General features: G+C 37.1%; 1 protein-coding gene across 1 annotated transcript in view; it reads left to right on the top strand.

Moving 5' to 3' along the window:
- Positions 1 to 2,096: 2,096 nt before the first annotated feature.
- The window catches only part of LOC107715766 (guanine nucleotide-binding protein G(i) subunit alpha-2-like), a 73,323-nt gene continuing 55,223 nt past the window's right edge, over positions 2,097 to 20,196 (top strand). Inside the window, exon 1 of the mRNA XM_016521960.1 lies at positions 2,097 to 2,922. Within this exon, the coding sequence (XP_016377446.1) occupies positions 2,805 to 2,922 (118 nt within the window). The 5' untranslated portion in view covers positions 2,097 to 2,804. The remainder of the gene's footprint in view (positions 2,923 to 20,196) is intronic.

Below are 20,196 nucleotides of genomic sequence, written 5' to 3'. Positions count from 1 at the left end.
ATTATTATTGATATACTTTATTCTCAGATTATTAATGTTAACAACATCAGCATTGCATGGCTATGAGTATAGTGTGTGTGTGTAGATTTCAATTTCTGTACAGTCTAATATCTAATTGTCATACCATTCGAATTTCATACCAAGAAATTATTTTAACCCAAAAAGCAAACTATGCTCCCTTCGAACTGGTCGTCTTAAAAATACAAATCTTTTGTAATCCCAGGCTATCTGTAATCAGAATTTAATTTCATTCACATGTGTTTCATATAATCCTTTCTGGATTACAATCCGCCATCAAAATGATTTTTTGACATTTAATTATTCTAGCTGCTGTGAGAAAAGGCTAACGATCCGCCACCTGCAGGATCCTCACACGCCATAGCCTATTAGCCTGGGACAACTTCTTTATGTTTACAGAAGTGACGTAATGACGCAGCAGCATGCTCAAAATTCGCGAAAACCTACCAGTACCTCTCAAATTAGATAACATTATTATAAGCTAACCATTGTGAATCTGGCTAAAGTAAGGCGATAGTTTTGAACACTGGCTGGTTATGTACTTGCTCAAATATTGATTTTGGATCATTTTTAACCAAAAAAAGTTAAGGACTGCAGCTTTAAGGGGTGCTGCCGTTTCTTACTTCAATGTGCGAAACTTCCGGTGTCATTAGCTTCCTATTATTTTAGCAGTAGTAGCTGAACTCTTTATGCTGTTTGACATTTCAAAATGGTATTTCTTATTATGTCACACATTGGTTTGTAGCGCAAATAGTTTTACCGTTTACTACACGATTCTTCTAATCATTTACATATCGCCGCTAATAAATCAGAAGTCTCACACATTCGCAGAAATTTCGAGTTGCAAAATAAGGTGGAAATTGAGTCATGTCTTTCTATCTGAGTTTAGAAATAAAGACTTAAGATGCAAAAACAATCACGGGGGAGAAACCAACAGTTTCAGCTATTAAACTCAACTGTTAACAGTTCAAAAAATACGTTTTGAATAACTTAAACAAGCTAAATGGAATTTAAACTGGTGTCTAAAGTAAAGTATAACTTAAGATAATTTCAGACACACGGGGGCGGTATGAAACACAGACAGGTCTAGCTCTCTGTAGTAATGATGTTTGCTTTATCTAGGCAAACGATGGAAATGCACTCCATATGGAAAAATCATTGCGAGCATTTATTTTAAACAAGGTTTTATCTCCTGCCTAAGCGCAAATCATACAGAACACATGCTGAATTCAGTGCGTCAATATTGACATAAGTCTCAACAAAAGACATTTCTAAAAGAGGCCCTAAAGAATGTCATTTGTCACCACTGAAGGGCAAACAAGAGAAAAGCTGTACTACACACATCACACATACACAGGCCATTTTGTGTAAAGAAACCTCCTAAAATAGTTTAGTTCTTATAATAAATGAATACAAATGAATAAATAGCCCACCAAATTTAAAAAGAAAGTTTAAATGAATTTATAAAATTAATTCAAATAAAATTCTTACCAAACCGCTTTAAATATTATTTTTACACTGTTCTGTAATTAATTAGCTGTTATTTTGTTATTTATTTTGCTATTCAAGTTAATTCGGGTGTAAACAGTATACTTAAGTGTTTCCCACAGACTTGCACTCTATTTGTGGCGGCATATATTATATGCAAATTCATTCTCTGCCAGCAGGAGGCGCTGTTGGAGTGGTAGAGATCGAGGGTTCCCCGGTAACGGCTGCACACAAAGCAGTGCTCCACTCACAAACGCTGCTTTATCAGACATTACACGCAAGATGAAATGAAAATGACATCCAAAATTTTCTGAAGACAGTCGGTTTCCTTCAGAAAAACAGTGATATAAAAACACCCCGTTTCCATTTTGAAATGTGCAGTGCTCATGTTTATTCATCGAAGTCAAAGCCTTTTGGAAAATCTATTTGTGGTGGTCAGTTTTGATATTGTGGCAGGTGCCACAAATAAATCAATGTATGGGGAACACTGTACTTGATATTTTCTTTAAACTGGAATACTGCGGAAAAACTACATTTCCCATGAGCACCCGCGGTGGGCGTATCAGAGAGGGGCTGGCTGGCAACGCGTGAGGAGCCCAACACTTCAGAACTGTCTTCTGCTGTGTGTGTGGCAGAGAGCAACTTCTCGGCAGACCTGGGGTGTGGCGGCTTTGAAAACACTGAAAGAAATCAGAGACCGCTCAACGTTAGCTACCTAACGGCGCATATTATTCAAAACCCTCGGTGATCAGTGAACGAACGGACTTAACCGAGCAAGAAAACAACGGGGATTTTTGCATTTTCCGATTCATTCAGTTTCTCGTCGCCGATTATCTCTTATAGTTCGGTTTGCTTTTTAAACACCTGAGCACAAGGGGTTGATCTCAACTTTTTAAAAAAACTTTTGGGATTTGTGGATATGAGTTTTTCTCCCTCCCTGTCCGCGTGATGTAAAACTCCAGCGTCTGGCTACTTGGTTTCTCTTGGGAGCCTTAAACGTCAAAACATTCCAGGTGTTGTCCTAATCTGAGTATCTTAAATATATACATTACATTTTTTTTCCAATCCCAAAACGTCTTTTGAAAGATTTTTCGGACGTATAAAACGTCAGTTTTGGATCTACTAGTCTTTTAAAGACATTTCCCCTCCTTGGACATTTTTTTCAAAGCCAAAAGAGGAAGTTAGTCACGGAAGACTATTTAAAAACCTCCAGTCGCTTTAAAGGGTTATACCTTTTCGTTTTTTTCTCCTAAATCTACACTCATAAATCCGTCGCCCTGAAGCGCGCATTCGGAACCATGGGCTGTACTGTGAGCCAGGAAGATAAAGCCGCGGCAGAGCGGTCCAAAATGATTGACAGGAATCTGCGCGAGGACGGCGAGAAAGCCGCCAAAGAAGTGAAACTGCTGCTGTTGGGTGAGTGACGAATCTCAGATAACGGTCAGCGACTCAAAGCTGCTGTAAAATATCACGTTTATAAGCACCCTGTCACGTCGATAAGTCTCTGTTTGACTGAGGAGCTCGTTTTAAACGTGTTTAGGGAGACGTTCTTGCGAAGTTTGAAGGCAAGCTTCTAGGTTAATGCATGTGTGTCAGGTTTCCTCCTCAGGTGTGGCCTGCGAGAAACTGTCAACGGATTTGAAGAAAAAATGTCAACTACGATAGAGCAAGCGTTTACTTGTTTAGCAGTTTAAGTGGCACATACTTCACTAGTTTTTGTTTTCCAGTTATTATTGTTTTTTACTCAAAATTTGACCTGAGGCATTGTGCAAAATTGGTTGAGATAAACTTGTCATTTGAGAAGCTTAGTTACCCAAGAAACTCTGTGTGTTTGTGTTAGATATGTTGACACTCATTTTTGGCACTCAACAGGTTAGTGTTATTGCTTCAGAAGGTTACCAGTTACTTTCTGTAATCATGACTATTGACTATTCCATGCCTCAAATGGAAGAATGAGATTTATGTAGCAAGCCAAAAATGTTAAAAATAATCATAAAATAGTGATCTTCAAAGTAGCCACCCTTATTTACATTATATTTACCTACATGTGTTTCACAAATGCTCTTATCCGAAGTGACTTGCATTGCATTCAAGGTACATATTTACATTTTTATCAGTTCTTCCTCTTCCTGGGAATCGAACCCGTGACCTTGGTGTTGCTAATGCCATGCTCTGCTGTTTGAGCCACAGTTCCTTCATGTGGTGCATACTGAAGGATGTATGTTGGGCACATGTTGTTTGTTTCTTCATTATTTGGTCCAAACATCCATTTTAAGGATTTGATTTAGATCAAAAGCTATATAATCCTGAGAAACAAATTGACTGTAGTGTGTCCAAACTTTTGCCCTGTGGTGCATGTGCAAAACTTTCCCAATCACAGAGAAACAGCAGTATGTAGATGTGGAAACTGGTTATTTCAGTGTGACTTTAAGGGGAGAGGTTGAAGGAATGTTTTGACAGTGCCTGTGATCACTCTCAACATCTCTTGTGGTGCAGCATGGCCACACACACTCACACCCAGCGTGCACTTTGGCCTGGCCTGAACTGTGTTTTAACAGAAATGCAGGAATTCTTCTGTGGGGGGAATGTTTTCGGAAGGCTTAGAGCCCAAACAGAAGCCTGGAACATCCACCCTGAGCCAAAGAACGTGTTGGAAGTAGATTTTTGGCAGGGGTTGTCGTGTATTGTACCTCTTTGCATGATTGTTAAGGACTCTTGCTGAGAAATGAAATACTTGATGTGGAGCTTTTTATGAGGAGTTTTAAAGCCTTTTGAATGTTACTTTATGAAAGCAGAAAATTGCTTTGGTGTACCACTGAGTTGACTTTTAAAAACATATGTGAGGGAGACGATGTCATGCCCAGCAGTTTTTGGATTTGCACAGTCATTTTGTTTGTTTTCCCCTCTCCTTCACATTTAATATGTCAAACACAATCTGTTAGTTATCTTTCAAAATGGTGTTTGTGCCAGGTGAATTTGAAGAGTTTAACAGCCACAGATATTTTGCCATTTGTATAAATAATGTATTTTTGTCCCACTGACAATGACATTACTGTTTTTTCTTCCATATGTATGATAAACACCTTCAGCATCATATAGAGGATGATCCATTTTCAATGCCGGTCACAAAAACCTAAGACTCATCATGATTTTGATTCTGATATTTTTGCTTTGTTATGGAGAAGCTTATGGTATCATAGATAAACTGATGAACTTAACATTCCCACTCAGACTGTTTTTTTTACCAATTTGAGTATTAAATTTACACCATTGTTTTAAGCTTTCTAATGAGTCAATCTGCAGGACACCTACTCGATTAAGTAACAGTGAACAATCCTAATAATAATATTTCTCCTGTCAGTAACTACACTTAATTCTAGGTCTCAGTGGGCTGTGCTCTAATAGCAGACGTGGAGAGTAAACACTAGGTTAGGGATTTGAGTCACTGTCTGAGGATGTTTAAATGACGCACATCTAGACAAGTAACTCATTACTTTTAAATGGGAAGTGACAACAGAATTTTTACATACTGTACATTAAACACCTTCAGCATCATATAGAGGATGATCCATTTTCAATGCCGGTCACAAAAACCTAAGACTCATCATGATTTTGATTCTGATATTTTTGCTTTGTTATGGAGAAGCTTATGGTATCATAGATAAACTGATGAACTTAACATTCCCACTCAGACTGTTTTTTTACCAATTTGAGTATTAAATTTACACCATTGTTTTAAGCTTTCTAATGAGTCAATCTGCAGGACACCTACTCGATTAAGTAACAGTGAACAATCCTAATAATAATATTTCTCCTGTCAGTAACTACACTTAATTCTAGGTCTCAGTGGGCTGTGCTCTAATAGCAGACGTGGAGAGTAAACACTAGGTTAGGGATTTAAGTCACTGTCTGAGGATGTTTAAATGACGCACATCTAGACAAGTAACTCATTACTTTTAAATGGTAAGTGACAACATAATTTTTACATACTGTACATACAGTCTAATTCCCCAAAATCACCACCAGTTTCTAAAAAACTATTACATCTTTAACCCCAAAACTTTTTCTAATGCCAGGAAAAGTTGGTTGCTTTTGGAAAAGGCATGGTCTGTCTCACACAGGCTGATGTCTCAACCTCTATTCCACCCCTCTGGTCTTTCCAAACTCAAACTTTTGGTTCAGAGGGGAGTGTTGCATAGATGGATGATGGACTATTTTTAGCTTGAGGCAGATGTAGGGAAAAGTTGTATTTCCAGGCTCCCAGAACTCAGGCCTGAGTTAAGGCCTTAGAGGAAGTTTGAGGCCTTTAACTTTACCTCCTCTAAACGTCTTTCTGAAACTCCTTTAACGATAAGCTGGTGCAGACTTTTTCTGTGCTTTTCTTCCTCTTAATTCCAGGAATTAATCTTTAACTGGGCTTACCCTTTAGGTTTTCTGAACTTTGTTCAAATTTAATCTTCCACCATGAATTCTAGCGCATTGCTCTGTTTATTTATTCTAGTCCTAGATTGTTCTAATTGCTTTGTTTTTTCCATCTTTGCTGGCAGAGGGAAATATTAATTTGTGTCTTCGTACTCATCCTTGATGCGCGTACAAGTCTGAACATCTCCAGATCATTGCTTTCAGCATGAGTGTACTTGAAATACTTTCATTCTTACTTGGTTAAATTCATGAAACCTCATGTTAAAGCAATAATATTTCATGTTTTAATTAATTTCGTAAATTGTTTTCAGAGTTTCTGTGCTGTAGCCAATAATTTAACTCTGATCAAATGGCAAAAGATCCAGGCAGAATATAGTCAAGCATGTGTATGCATCTGTGATGCTTCCCTGAACCCATTTAACAGGTTTGACAGAACCTGTTGAACTGATTCGTGCTTTCGCCTCTTTGCTTTAGCCATTGGGCTTAATAGCGTTGATGGTGATAAATAGAGCGAGAATAACACCCAGAACACAATCGCTCATCCTGTGTGCTTTTTTATTTATTTATTTATTTTTTCACACTCTTACTGTACTGACAGATAAATGCCGACAGGCATTTGGCAAAAGGCCTCTAGAACAAACAAACCGACACAAAAACCCATTAAGGCCTTTTGGACTGGAGAGATGACTGAAACTGGCGCTGTTACACTCTCCTGTCAGCGTGGTCCTTCACCACATGGAAATCACGCTTTGCATGTACACACCTTATTTGCTGGCTGTCTATCTATCTATCCTTTTTTTTCTGATTTATTGGGTTAGGTGGTGTATAGTTATAATATAGGTTAGGTTTGAAGTGCTCCACTGTATGATTATAGTCTGAGGTAATTGCAGGCTATGTGTGGATATGGGTGTGTGTCTGTATGTGATCTCTTACTACTACTGACAAGGCTGCGTCTGCTTCTTTTTTTGTCTATAGAGGAATGCCCCAGCCCTGCTTTTCTACTCTGCATAAGACATTGTGAGGGTTTTGGGTTTTATTTTCTTATATTTGCTTTGGAGCTTTCAGGCTTTAAATCTGTCTTATGGCAGATCTCTTCTGTGGTTCGATGAAATGGTGACCAGATGATCATGATGATAACAATCATGACAAGTAGGGGGGCATGGCCTATAATTGTTAGTGCAAACTCTTCACGGGGTAGACCTTCCTGGTGTGATTGAAGTTAAAGAACAGAAAGTAAATTTAAAGAAACATTGTTTTTTGAAAATGGCTTGATAGATCTGATTATTGGACTCTGTAATGAGTTGATATGCATGACAGAGTTAAAGGTTTGCTCATTAGAATTTATTTTAAGATATGTTTTCATCTAATATGGAGTAGTTTTGTTTTATTAAACTTTGTTCAATTTTTTTAATATATAATTTTATGTGTAAAATCACTTTGTCAGATGGCAGGTAATAAAATAACATTTTGCATAAAATCTCTTAGGCCTATTTGTGCAAGTATGCACATGCATGCCAAGCAATGTAGTTTTCATGTATTTTATTATGATCTCTGGTCACCCTATCTGCCAAAGGCATGAAAGGAACACAGTAGGATCGAATCACTAGATTAAAATGAGATGCAAGACAAATAGTTTACAGAATTTGGCAAACTTTTCCTAACTGCTCTTGTTAATTTTGGAGGTTGATCATTAAGCTAATGTGAAAAATGGCCTTATAATGCCCTTCTTGCCAGTTTGCATGCTCTGATGAGCAGTGCATTTCAGATTGATGAAATCAAACTGCATCTGTCCTCAAAAGGTTTTTTTATGTCAGTCGAGCTCAATGATCCGTCACGTTGTTCTCAACTATTTACTTGGTTTTTATTGTATTTGTTATACTTGTATTTTTAAAATTGTTTTTTGCCATGAAAATAGCTTTTGATGCGGACATGGCATTAAATAAATATGTATATTATACTATCAACTATTTCCTTAACGCAAGGTCAGAACTCTCAACAAGTCCCTGTTGCTCCAGAAGGGTTATGTTCTCACACATACATCTGGTATTGCATTATTTTTGCTTTCAAAATAAACCTTTCTGTAACTTGTCGAGAGGTCAAAAGCATCCATTGTGGTCAAAGAGGACTAGTGCATTGCTGAACTTATTTCAACATTAACTGTGGGGCAGTGAAGTGTGAGACTACTGGGTTCCTAGAAGTTGCTCACTGGAGGTCACAGGTTTTGTTTAATGTATTCTATATACAGTGACTACATGCGTGGCTAAACTTTTTAAGTGAAATATATTTTGACAACTTGTGAAAAACCTTGACTGGTTTTGGTTGTCAATAAGATTCAATGATATGTTAATTAAAGGGGCTTTCCTCCATGTTTTTACTTGGCACCTGTGCATGAATGAATTAATCAGTATGCCAAATTGCTTAAATAGTTTTTACTTTCTTTAAATTTGATTAATCTCAGCCACTAAATTACTAAAACCTATAGCTAGTGGTTAGTAAAAATTGCAAGTGCAAAATGAATAACCACTATTTTCTCTGTAGGCAAATCTCCTGAGTGCTTCATGGGATTTTATCAAGCATTAACATATTTTTTTGAATAGCCAGATGTTTTAAATGAATAGGTCTCTCAAAAGCAAAATTTACTCAGCCTCATGTCATTATAAACCCATATGACTTTTCTTGAAATAAGATGTTTAGCACCAAGTAGTTTATGTACCTTATATGTGCACTAAATTACAAATCTTTTGAAGTCATAATAGTGTTGTATGAATATCAGGCTGAAATGAAATTTATTCACTGAAAGTCTTACTTTCCACCACTGCTCTCAAATCTCACTTGCATTTGATTCCATTTAAATATTGTGGCAGCTTGACATTAGTGACTTTAAAATAGTTTTCACTTGTAAATGTATATATTTGCTTATTTTGTAAGCTTTAGTTTAATGGCAGTATGACGTTGATTTCAAACTTGGTGCTAAATTGGAATGGACTCAAATACAAATAAGATTGCAGAATCATTGACGTCAAACCTGGTGTACAATCTTGACCTGGTTTATTTGAATGGATGTTAATACAAATGACACGAGTGTGTGTGTGTGTGTGTGTGTGTGTGTGTGTAAACAATGACAGCATTTATGGGGTTTTGTAACGACACACTAAGAAATCGATGTTTATCAAACCCATTGTGTGCATGTATCATTTAGGCCTTATGTGTTCAGATTTTATTCCCTCACTCCCCTAAAACCAGGCACATTCTTTCCACATCCATGATGGAAAACAATAGTGTTGATGATAATGACGAGTTCTACAGACAAGCAGACTCTTGAAAAGCCTACTGGGATTTCCTATCTGACCTTTCTGCTCTCCTCAGAACCGATTTGATCAAAGTCTTTGTATTTGCTCCAGTGCTTCCCACAGGTCTGAAATATACTTGCGTTGGTAGCCGGGTGGTAGCCTTCTATTATCCCTGGCACAAAAATGGTCTACTATATGTTAGGGGTGCTCTGATCAGGATTTGATCTCGATTGCCAATCACAGAAAGCAGTATCTACCGATACGATCACCGATACCGATCTTTTTAAAGCCTACTTTTTTGTCATGTAGAATTATTTATAGTGATACACCAATCAGGATTTTTAGACATTTATTCAGGGTCTGAATTTAATTTTTGAAAATGGGGGGAATTCCCCTCTTAGGTGATTCTTGTGAGGGGGGATTTTTTAATTTGAGGGGTGGCATCTTTTAGACATTTTTCAAAAATATATAATTATCTCACCTAAATTTGATCATGCAGTGCATTTTTGTTTTTATCCATTATTTTGATTTCAAATCCAAACATTGTTACTGAAAATGGTTTTTCAGCATTGTGATTATTTTTTTACACAGTACAGTAATACAATCTTTCATAGACGTGTTTAAATGCAATAAATATAAGAAACACATTATTGAATGCTTTTTACTTTTGCATTCTAGATTGATATGTTAAGTGGCAAAACATTGAAACTACTTTTCTTACGTTATCACAAACATTCTAAATTAAAACTTACCACTGACAGAAACAGTCAGCTCTACTGCCTTTTCTTTTGCATTTACATTTTTATTACAAGCAATCCTGCGGTTCATAAATAACTTTTTCTTGCCTCCACGATTGCCTTGTTTATCTAAAAGTGCTCCTTTCCTTTAAACCCAGCCAAAAAGCCAAAAAGTTGACTGTGAAATAGGACTGCACGATTATGACAAAAATCATAATTGTCGAACAATTACGTAATTGTGGCATCCATAATTGTAATCGCGATTAGAAATTCGATTAATTGTGCAGCCCTACTGTGAAACACAGTAGACTTTAATTATATGCATTTATGGTGTAATTATTACATTTTCGTGTCAATCCATATTCATATTTACCACAAACAATGCGCTGTCACTTTAATTCAGCACGTGCAGCGGCAACGATTGCTGCACTGCTGCAGACACACCAGTGTCAGTAATCGCGAATGCTGCCTGAACAAGAGACCTCCTTACTGAAGTGAAAGTGTTGACTGGTGTCACTATCTTGCGAACGCGCCGGCGCGAATTTAACCACCTGTAACTCCCGAACCCCGGGGGCTATCGACGTAGGCCTGTCACGATAACAACTTTTTGTTGTGCGATAAGCGATATTATTGCCATTTTTTAATGTAACAGCATAATAATGCAAGAAGGCCTACACACTTCCAAATGACAACAAACTTTTAATTTTTAAGAATATTTAGATCATGGAAATTAGGTATCAAAATACTAGATACCTTTGTTTATACTATGGAGCAGCAGTACTTACCACACATTTTACAAGATTAGATGTTTGTCAGTAGTGCACAGAATCTGCAAATCATTCGCCATCGTCTTCAGTCATCTCTCCTTACTCTGTTTATGTGGTAAGTGAAATTTTATTTACTGTAATGTAACTGGCAACCGTTACACCGTGTCTACACCGGACACGACAGTTATCATGTTGCACCGCGTCAGCTAAAGCCTGTTTACACTGGACCGTTGAAAATCATTTGAAATTTGTGTCAGCACGTCATAAATAGAATGCGGCAGCAGTTTACTGTCAGGGTTTTGCTGTCGCATCCAGTGTAGACAGCATCACTGATTATAATAAGTTCTATACACTGATCTATATATAATGAATCTCTCCTAAAAGTCAGTGGTTCTATAGTATTTTGCCGCACCGCTTGAGTCCGGTGTAGACACGGTGTTAGGAATCGTTATTTGTTTTACGTGCCTTATAAGGATTCACGTTTCGGGAGTTTAGTTTTACTTTTCTTTTTGTTTTCATTTTGAAAAGCTTGTTATCTTTGCTGTTTACCTCACATTAAGCTATGGAGGCTCTTTTATTTTTTTTTTATTTGATTCCTCAGTGTTTGCTAAACGTTCTGTAATTTAGTCGGTATATAATTCAGCATGTGGTGTATGCCATGACTCATCTTATTTGCTTTTGTAAGCTAGTTTGTCATTGTATCTTACTGTTTTATTGTTGTTGTGCTTTTTAATTAAGAATAACAATGAATCCATCTTTTGTTTTAGTCTTAAAAAGTGAAAGGTGTGTAGATGTATCGTTATGTAAAGATGTACAATTATCTTTTCTTGTAAAACGTGACAACAAGATCGCGAATTCGAAAGTGAATGCACCCGAAGCCCAGCTTATAACACCGCAAAAGAGGATCTTCCATTCACAAAATTCAAATCACAAATAATACTACTGATGAAAAAGAACGGGTTGAATGTTAACCACTTTCGTTTCCATATAACTATAAACTATGATAAAAGTTCATCAGCATGCGTTGATTAATCCTATGTTGTAGCGCAAAAAAAATATTGCGACCAAATTATGTGCACGTGCGACCCACTGCAAGTTAGTCGCAAAAGAGCGACCAGTGGGAAGAATGAGTCTGAGCTTTTTTTGTTGATTAACATTAAAGGCACAGATAGCAGCTGGTAAATTAGGCAAGGTAGACTAGTGGTTAAACAGATTGTAGTTGATCCGTGAGCTGTACGGACCAAGCCCCACGGTTCGTCACGCATGTGATCCGTGGATTAATTGCAAAATTGAACCATAATAAAGTATAAGTTTATCATTTGTTCGTATTTACACAAGCAAGCGAATTTTAAACTATTCCAGAGAGAAAAGGCGAAAGGGAACTCGATTCGTTACTCGCGCGCACAGCTGCACACACATGAAGCGTGCACACGCGTTTCAGACGACGCGCGAACACCGAACTGAATCCTCTGAACTATCAAAGAAGTACTTCGCTTTAAATAATAAATGGAAAGCAAGTTAAATTGAAATAATTTTCTTTTCTTGCTGATCCGAAAAATGATCCGATCCTTGGGTCAAAAACCGTAATGTGATCCGAACCGTGAGATTTGTGATCCGTTGAACCACTAAGGTAGACACAATGCATGGGTCCAATAAAGTGATACACATCCAATTTCTTTCTCAGCTGTTCACTTAAGACATAGGCTAACCAACTGTTTTCGAGGATACTCGCCAAGAAGGTTATTTTGACATACTTTTGTATGTATTTTTCCACTAAAGCGCACAGAACACACTGAATGGAGTTGTTATTCGTGTCTTCTTGCGCTTTGATGCTTTAAAATTTGTCAAATTCAACTGTTCTGACTCCTGAGCATCTTTCACGCTGGCCCCAGGACGTTGGGCAAACCTTATTGATAAGCCCGGCTGCTATTGTAATTTTGCATCAAGTTAAGTTTTGCATTTTCTTTTATTGCCATTTCATGCCAAGTTACCTGTGGTGCTGTTCTCCCTTCCTCATTCTCAGACCATATTTTATATACACTAACCTTAGCTAAAGTTAGTGGTTTTTGTCTTTCTAACTGCCATAGACCCAAAATAGTATAGCTGCTGCTTTCATATAATTCAAAGCTATGAGCCCCAGACATGACTGACAGAAAAATATACATTGTGCCCAATTAATAATTCAGTTCCTCGTTTTATTAATGCATTCCCATGTTTTAATAATTAGTTCCCTGACTTTGATTTTACTGAAATGAGAGAACAGATTAGTAAAAACAAAGCTGCTGGCGAACAAACAGCTGGGGTCAGCCTCATTTAGTAAAACTTGGTCACTGTGTAAATATATGTCTTTGGGCTCTTTACAAAGCTACTTCCAAAGTCAGAACAATTACACTAGAAAGAGTTACTTTACCTAGTCTCGCGTAGCCTGATCAGACTGATGATAGAAGGTCTGGGAACCATGCCCTGCCCAGGTAAAGTCTATGTGTGGGAAGCACTGTTGCTCTTTAGCAGCTTGCCTTCTAGGGTTTGAGAAGTAGAAACTGCTCCTTGCCGGATAGTAATGTCCATCTGGCTCCATTTTACACCAGGACCAGAGCTTGCTCGCTGTCTCTCGCTTTGGTCTGCTCATCTCTAATTGGGAAAACAGCGCTCTGCCACATTACTGTAAGAGCAATAAGAACGTTGGCATAGATGTGCGAGGTGGCCGGAAATTAGGGGGGAGATCACGGACACTGGCCCAGCCATCTGTTTGTGTAAGGCGAGGTGGCGTTGACATTGTTCAGGCTTGCTTATTGCCAATTTGCTGACATGAAAAATGGCAGATGATTGTGCAGCATATTATACTTTCCTTTGAATGCAGGAAGTTGGAGCTGTATGAGATAGAACAAGTTGTATATGTTTTTAAACAGTCCATTATGAGCCTGTCATTCTGTAAACGAATGTCTGCGTGAGTGCATCACTGAGCGTCTGTTCGCTTCACTGAACCATCTCGCTTCGGCTGTGAGGAGAGAGTGAGAGCAAGAGCACTCTTTGTTTACTTCAATCTGACCCATAAGAACCAGCGACGTGCAGCTATTGTAAACTGCGATGACTGAGAAAGCACATTGGGGGGAAAAAACGGCTTTATCTAGGTTTTTTTGCTAGAGGTTACTGAAATGCACTGAACAGGAGTTCATAACCTCTTACGTCATCAGGAAGGTGAAAGGTCACCTCTATAGTGGGTTTACTTCGACTGTTTTAACTCAGGAAATGGCCATCAGATTGCATTTCATCTTATGTATTCAGCTTCCTTTATTCAATGAAGTTTGGGGTTAGGATGGGTATAAATGGGCCACATGTGTGCCTTGTGGGTAGAAGCCTCTCCATTTGTGGATTGTGATGCTGACAAGATATCTCCTTGGGCTAAAACAAACATTATCTTTATGGAAGCATGAGCACGGCTGATTCTTGAGTATAAATATTGTATGCATTTTATATATTGGCCTATTTATTGTATATGCATTGTATTATATAGGGTTGCGTTTATTTAATCAAAAATAATTTCAAGAAATCTTTTATACCATCTGCCATTACTTTATTAAATAAATGATTTATAATCAGGTTTATGTATATTATGTAACTAATTGCTGTTATCTATTTATTAATATTATTTAGTTATTTATTAATTAATTATCTACTTATGGTTTTAGTACTATTAGCCTAATTTCTATATACTGCTTTTATGTCTCATGTGTCTAATCCTTGGGGCAAGACGTTCTTGTATTGTATGTTTTGTGTGTCTGTTGTATTGGACTGTGAAGTTAAGTGTATTTGTGGTAGTCCTATATGTTTTTGTGGGGCCGAAGATGAATTTCCACACGTGTGGACAATAAAGATTTCTAATCTAATTATTCGTATTTGTAATAATGTTCTATTTTAATGGTTTTTTAAAATTGTAATTTGTTCCATTGCTCCAGTCTTCAGTGTCACATGATCCTTCAGAAATCATAATTTTTTTGTAACATTGTACGTCTTTACTGTCACTTTTGATAAATTTAATGCATACTGCATAAAAATAAAAATTTCTTTAAAAAAAAAGTTACCTCAGACTTTTGAATTAAATAGTTTTTTTCTCATATCCTTTTTTATTCAGAAATGCATTGCATTACAGATGTAAAATAGGTCGCAAATGTCATATAGGGCTAAAATGGATTAGTCGACATTATCGACAATAAAAAATTGTCGACAAATATTTTTGTTGTCGAGTAGTCGTTTGATCTCATATGACCTAATGTAAGAGCCTGCAATAACGCGGTTTGACCAGTGTGGCGCTGTAGCGCAAAACTGTAATTCAGCTCTCCTGATGCAGTTCAAGAGAAGACAGAGCAAACGCAGCCGAACCTGAGGTTGCTGAGTGGCTTTTGGATGAATATGTAAATATATACTGCGCGCTTTCCTCTCAATAACAAAATAAACACATCAAAAACTGACAGCGGTGAGAAAGCAGCAGTTTAAAATGCATCTGATTACAGCGATGTGGATGTTGCACGAGCTCTGCAGTTCAGTATTCCAGTAAAGTCCAGTCACGTCACGTTTATTTATATAGTACTTTTGTTTCCCTTGCCATTATAATTTTATTTACTTTTATTTTCTCTATAGCGCCAGATCACAACAGAAGTCATTTAAAGTTACCTTTTCTATAGAACAGGTCTATACCTTGTTCTTTTATTAAACAAACTAAATAGCCTTATGTTATTTATAATATTTACACGACGGCATGACATTTCTGTCTCTACGTTACATAGTCTCGCGCTCTCTGTATCGCGCACAGCGGAGTTCTGCCCCGATGCGCGCACACACAAGCGTGCGCGCACACACAAGTGAGCAGACTCCCACTCCCACTAGTATTTGTAAATATTAAGCACAAAACGACTATTTAAATATGAATTCTGTGTGTTAATGAATGGCGCAGACGCACGGTTTTGTTTACTACTCCTATTGAAGCACGTGTGATGCTTCCGGTGATTTCAGCATCTGCCGTTTCACTAATGAGGACATAAATACACGAACGTCTCCAGAACTGCTCTGAGAGTCACTTCATGAGCATTTTACCGTTTCATTTGAGTAAAACTATCCTCATATCACATACACACAGAAATGTAAAGGTATTCACGGCAACCCGTCAAAATAAAGGTTCGGTTTAACTTGAAGCCATTGTGGCAGAAATATATTACTGTTATTCAGTAGAATGTAGGTAATAGGCTACTACTACTACTACTACTACTACTAAAATTATTAAAACCTTATTTGTAAGGAATAATCATACAATATTTCTTCAATGTTTTAATTGTAATGTTAAATCCACTTTATTTTTTTCCAAAAAATAAAATGTTTAGTTTTCATTATTTAAAAGATAAAATAAAGTTTTATGCCTTAAAAAATGTAAATACACAACACAGAATGTCTGAGGGGAAAAAAATCGTAAGGCTATTGTAAGAATAAATGAATCTTGTTTTTATGCTTTCAAATAATTAGACATGCTAAAACACAGAATTTGGTAACAATAAAACATAAGGTTGGAAAAAATAAAACATTTCATAGGACCCTAAATATCTAATTTGTGTTAAATGTTTAATAAATTGATGTTAAATTAAGTTTCATGATAATGAATTAATTAGATTAAAATTAATTAGACATGCTTTTTGATTAATAAAATTTAATTGAACCATTAAAAAGGAGTCCAGAAAAATAAAATAAAAATCCGTAAACCTAGGGGAAGCACTGACTTTATGCAATAGATAACCTCAAATCAAGCAGCTTTACAGTATTACACATGAAAAACCAGAGTCAGTGTTGCTTTCAGTTAGAATTACAACTTTTTATGATTTTCTGTTATAAAGCAGCTCTCTAGTGTGGAGTAGGGATGTGCGTGACGACTAATTTGACTAACGTTTAAACGAAAGTTTTGTATCCGACTAGTCGACTAGTTCATTAGCCATTCAAAGATTTGTTTAAATGATGTAAATGCGTATTTGCTGAATGCTGACAGCAAACGAGAAAGTATTATAATGTTTGCCTTTCTGTTACTAATAATATAAAAGCAATCGTTATAATACTTTTTGTATACATTTTAATTCCTTTGTTTAACAGTTCTATCTGATTATTAGACATACTTATATCCGTATTAGACAGAACAACATCGAACAAGAGGGGGAATGTGAGCTCTGTGTGCTCAGGCGCTGACGTTCAGCGCCGTCAAAATAAAAGCCCGCCTCGAACGTATCGGCCAAACAGAAAAACTTATCGGCCGATGCCGATATTTGAAAAATGCCAAATATCGGCCGATATACCGGCCTTGGCGATATATCGGTCGACCACTAATCATAACCCTATAAGGTATTTTAAGAGAGATTATGTTGTGAATAAAATAGTTTATCCAAAAATAAAACGTCTTATCACTTAACCTTTATTTTGTTTCTTATCCATGACTTAAAAAAGAGATTTTAGGCAGAATGATGTCATTCAGCTACTTTCTCATATAGCTAATTAAATGGTGAATAAGAGAGTTCATCTAATTTTGTGTGCCAAATATATTTATTTGTATAAATTAATTGTATAACTGTAATTACATAATATGACTTTCAAAAGCTGAAGTGATTACCTTAATTTTTGTTAGAATATGTATAACTCCATATTTTAACTAATTGCAAAAGCTGAATAATCAATAAATGTCTACTGATTAATAAGCGAAATAATCGATGATTAGTCGATTAATCGTTCTAATAATTGTTAGATTAATCAATTATCAAAATAATCGTTTGTTGAAGCCCTAATGTCATAATGTTGAGTTCGAGCAATTTTTGGTCCATCATATATGGTCTGCCTTTTCTGAAAGTCAGACTGTAAAATCACAAGACTGATTGACGTCCACATATTTCAATTTATTGAAGGAACAAATTTTAATTTAATTTAACTCCAAAGGAGTTAATCTAATACCAGAGATTTTATCAAATAGACTGAGATCTCTCATCACTAATACTGGATTAGTATGGCAAAGTACGAGATCATTTGATGTTTTTGGCCTTTGTGCCAATTTTCATGATATGCTGCCATAAACATTGCCTCAGTAGCTTGTTAGGAAGTGTTCTGTTTATTACAGTTTGTAATTAGCCACAGATTTCTCCCTTTTCTGTAAGCGACGAGTTCGTTAAACTAGACTCTCTCCTTGACAGTTAACAAGAGAGTGAGACGGCGAGGTGATGCCGCACTGGCAGGTCTTTGTTCTCAGGACTGCGGGGCATGAAGAGATGGTGCCAGTCACTTGGGGGAAGAAAGATCAGCCAGCTCGGTCTCAGAGGTGCTGGGTGGAGGGAGTGTAAATGAAAAACGCTGAAACTCCCATTTCCTTTTCAGCCTATTGCTCGCCTGCACTGGCCCACTAATCTTTGCGTCTGTGCTTGCAGAGTAATGCACAAAAGCAAGACGTTCATTAGGGAAAACACTTAAATGAAAGCTCTCGCTCGTTCCTGCATTATCGTACTCTCTAGATTTAATGGTCGACTGGTTGGGATTAGTGAGGTTAACTAGTTTATCTGCCTTTTTTGTCCTATTCTGTCAATCTCAATTAATCTGTGTTTATAAATATGACCAGCATAATAACACTGGGCCTCTTTTGACTGACAACAACCCAACAGCTAGTTGATTATGGATACATGTAGTTCTGCACATCCCTGGTTTTGGATTTATTTTGTTGCCTCCGGTGTTCTGGATTAGCATTGTGGCGAGATCCAATTTCTAGGTCCAAGTGTCCATGCTGTGCCTGATTTCTTTTACACATTCAGTCCTGTCCCCATAGCTGATGTTCAGCCCTAATTGGTATAATGTCTTCCTTTCACTTTTGATTTAATGGCTGCTCAACAGGCGCAACTTGTGCTTGTGCCTCTCGCTTGGCCTTTTTCCCCTCATTTGGTCAATTCAGCTGTTGAAGTCACATTGATTTTAATTATCACAGAGAGTCTGGAGCTTGAACACGGCCACATAATGGCCACTAACAGTAGCCCTGACTTCCAAATTTGTTATTTTTGGTGACATGGCTAACATTTGTTATATTTATACAGATCCCTGGAGGTGGAACAAAACCAGCAGCTGTATATAGAATCTTTATAGTGCTCTCAACCGCGAAGCTATTTGCTGTCTCTCAACCCCTGTTTTAAAAAGCTGGTGTTTTGGTGCTGGAAGAATGATGTCGTTTCCTGTTCCCCCAAACCACTTCCTCTTTTGGCTCATCTCAGCTAGTGCTGAGACTGAGGTTGGTGCTATCCCTTTGTTCATTCAGTACTGGAAGCTAACACACCCATCCTGTTGAACGTTTTGCACTCATTCAGGGGCAAATTGTCAAGCGATTCCTTTTAAGTGGCCCACTTTTAAGTAAAAAAAAAAAAGCCATTATGGAGAATCCACCTCGAAAAGTATCACTACAGATCATAGCGTTGTACCTTGCCATTTAATTAGATCCAGATGTCAGTTGAAGAGTGCACTACTGCTGTATACGATAATTCATTTTGTTTCTGAGTGTGTTTACACTTGTAGTTTGGTTGTATTGGTAAACTATAGCCTACACTTAGTCCTGGTTCTTTTAGTATCATTTTTAAAACTGAATCTAAAGATACTAAACAAAAGGCACAAGGATACAGTCACAACCTGATTGCACAGTTTTGTTGTGGTTCTGACACCTGCATCAAACTGTAATAGGCAACATATCTCCTATGATGAGAAGAAAGGGTATGAACATTTTGTCCTTTTTAGGGTCTCATCTTGTGACATCACATCCTGTTCATTTGAAAGTAGATCAAGATCCACCTTTTTCACTTGTTTAGTGAACACCAAAGTTTGGATGGCAGTGTTCACACTTACTCAAATGATTCCTAGTGTTTGTTTTAATTTAACCAAACCTGCCAAGTGTAAACGCATCCAAAGCAGTGGTTTATTAGTATTTCAGTCCTTACGTGAATTTCTTAGATTTTAATGAAAGCATAAATGTTATCAGGAAGTTGGTTTTCTTGTTGATGTTCTGAACAGCTCAAAGTTGAGATCACTTCTCCCTTCTGTCAGTTTTCAAGCATATCACATGTCCATTAGTACAGGGAGCACATCCGCTCAGATGTCAGGACTAAAGGCTCATTCTCCATCTTAAAATCAACCTTTACCCAATTTCATTTCAGCATTGCACAGAAAGTGGTAAGCTGTGCAACAGACCGGAAGTCAAAATCATATTTAGACAATGTCATATTGTTCAGATCATCCTGTCTGTGTTTTACAGTGAAGTAATGTTTATGTAAGAAAGCTAGATATTGGCAGCTACTTCACAATTTAATGAAACTTTTAATGCAAATGTTATGGTTTACCATGCAGTTGTGCTTGAAAGTTGGCCAAATGCCGGAGAGAGACTGTCCGTGTCCGCAAATGAGAGTGAAATGCAGTATCAGTTTCAATCTC

The sequence above is a fragment of the Sinocyclocheilus rhinocerous genome, unplaced genomic scaffold, assembly GCF_001515625.1.
Source record: "Sinocyclocheilus rhinocerous isolate Xijiao unplaced genomic scaffold, SAMN03320098_v1.1 scaffold899, whole genome shotgun sequence".
Classification (NCBI taxonomy): domain Eukaryota; kingdom Metazoa; phylum Chordata; class Actinopteri; order Cypriniformes; family Cyprinidae; genus Sinocyclocheilus; species Sinocyclocheilus rhinocerous.
This window is presented reverse-complemented; position numbering and strand designations above follow the sequence as displayed.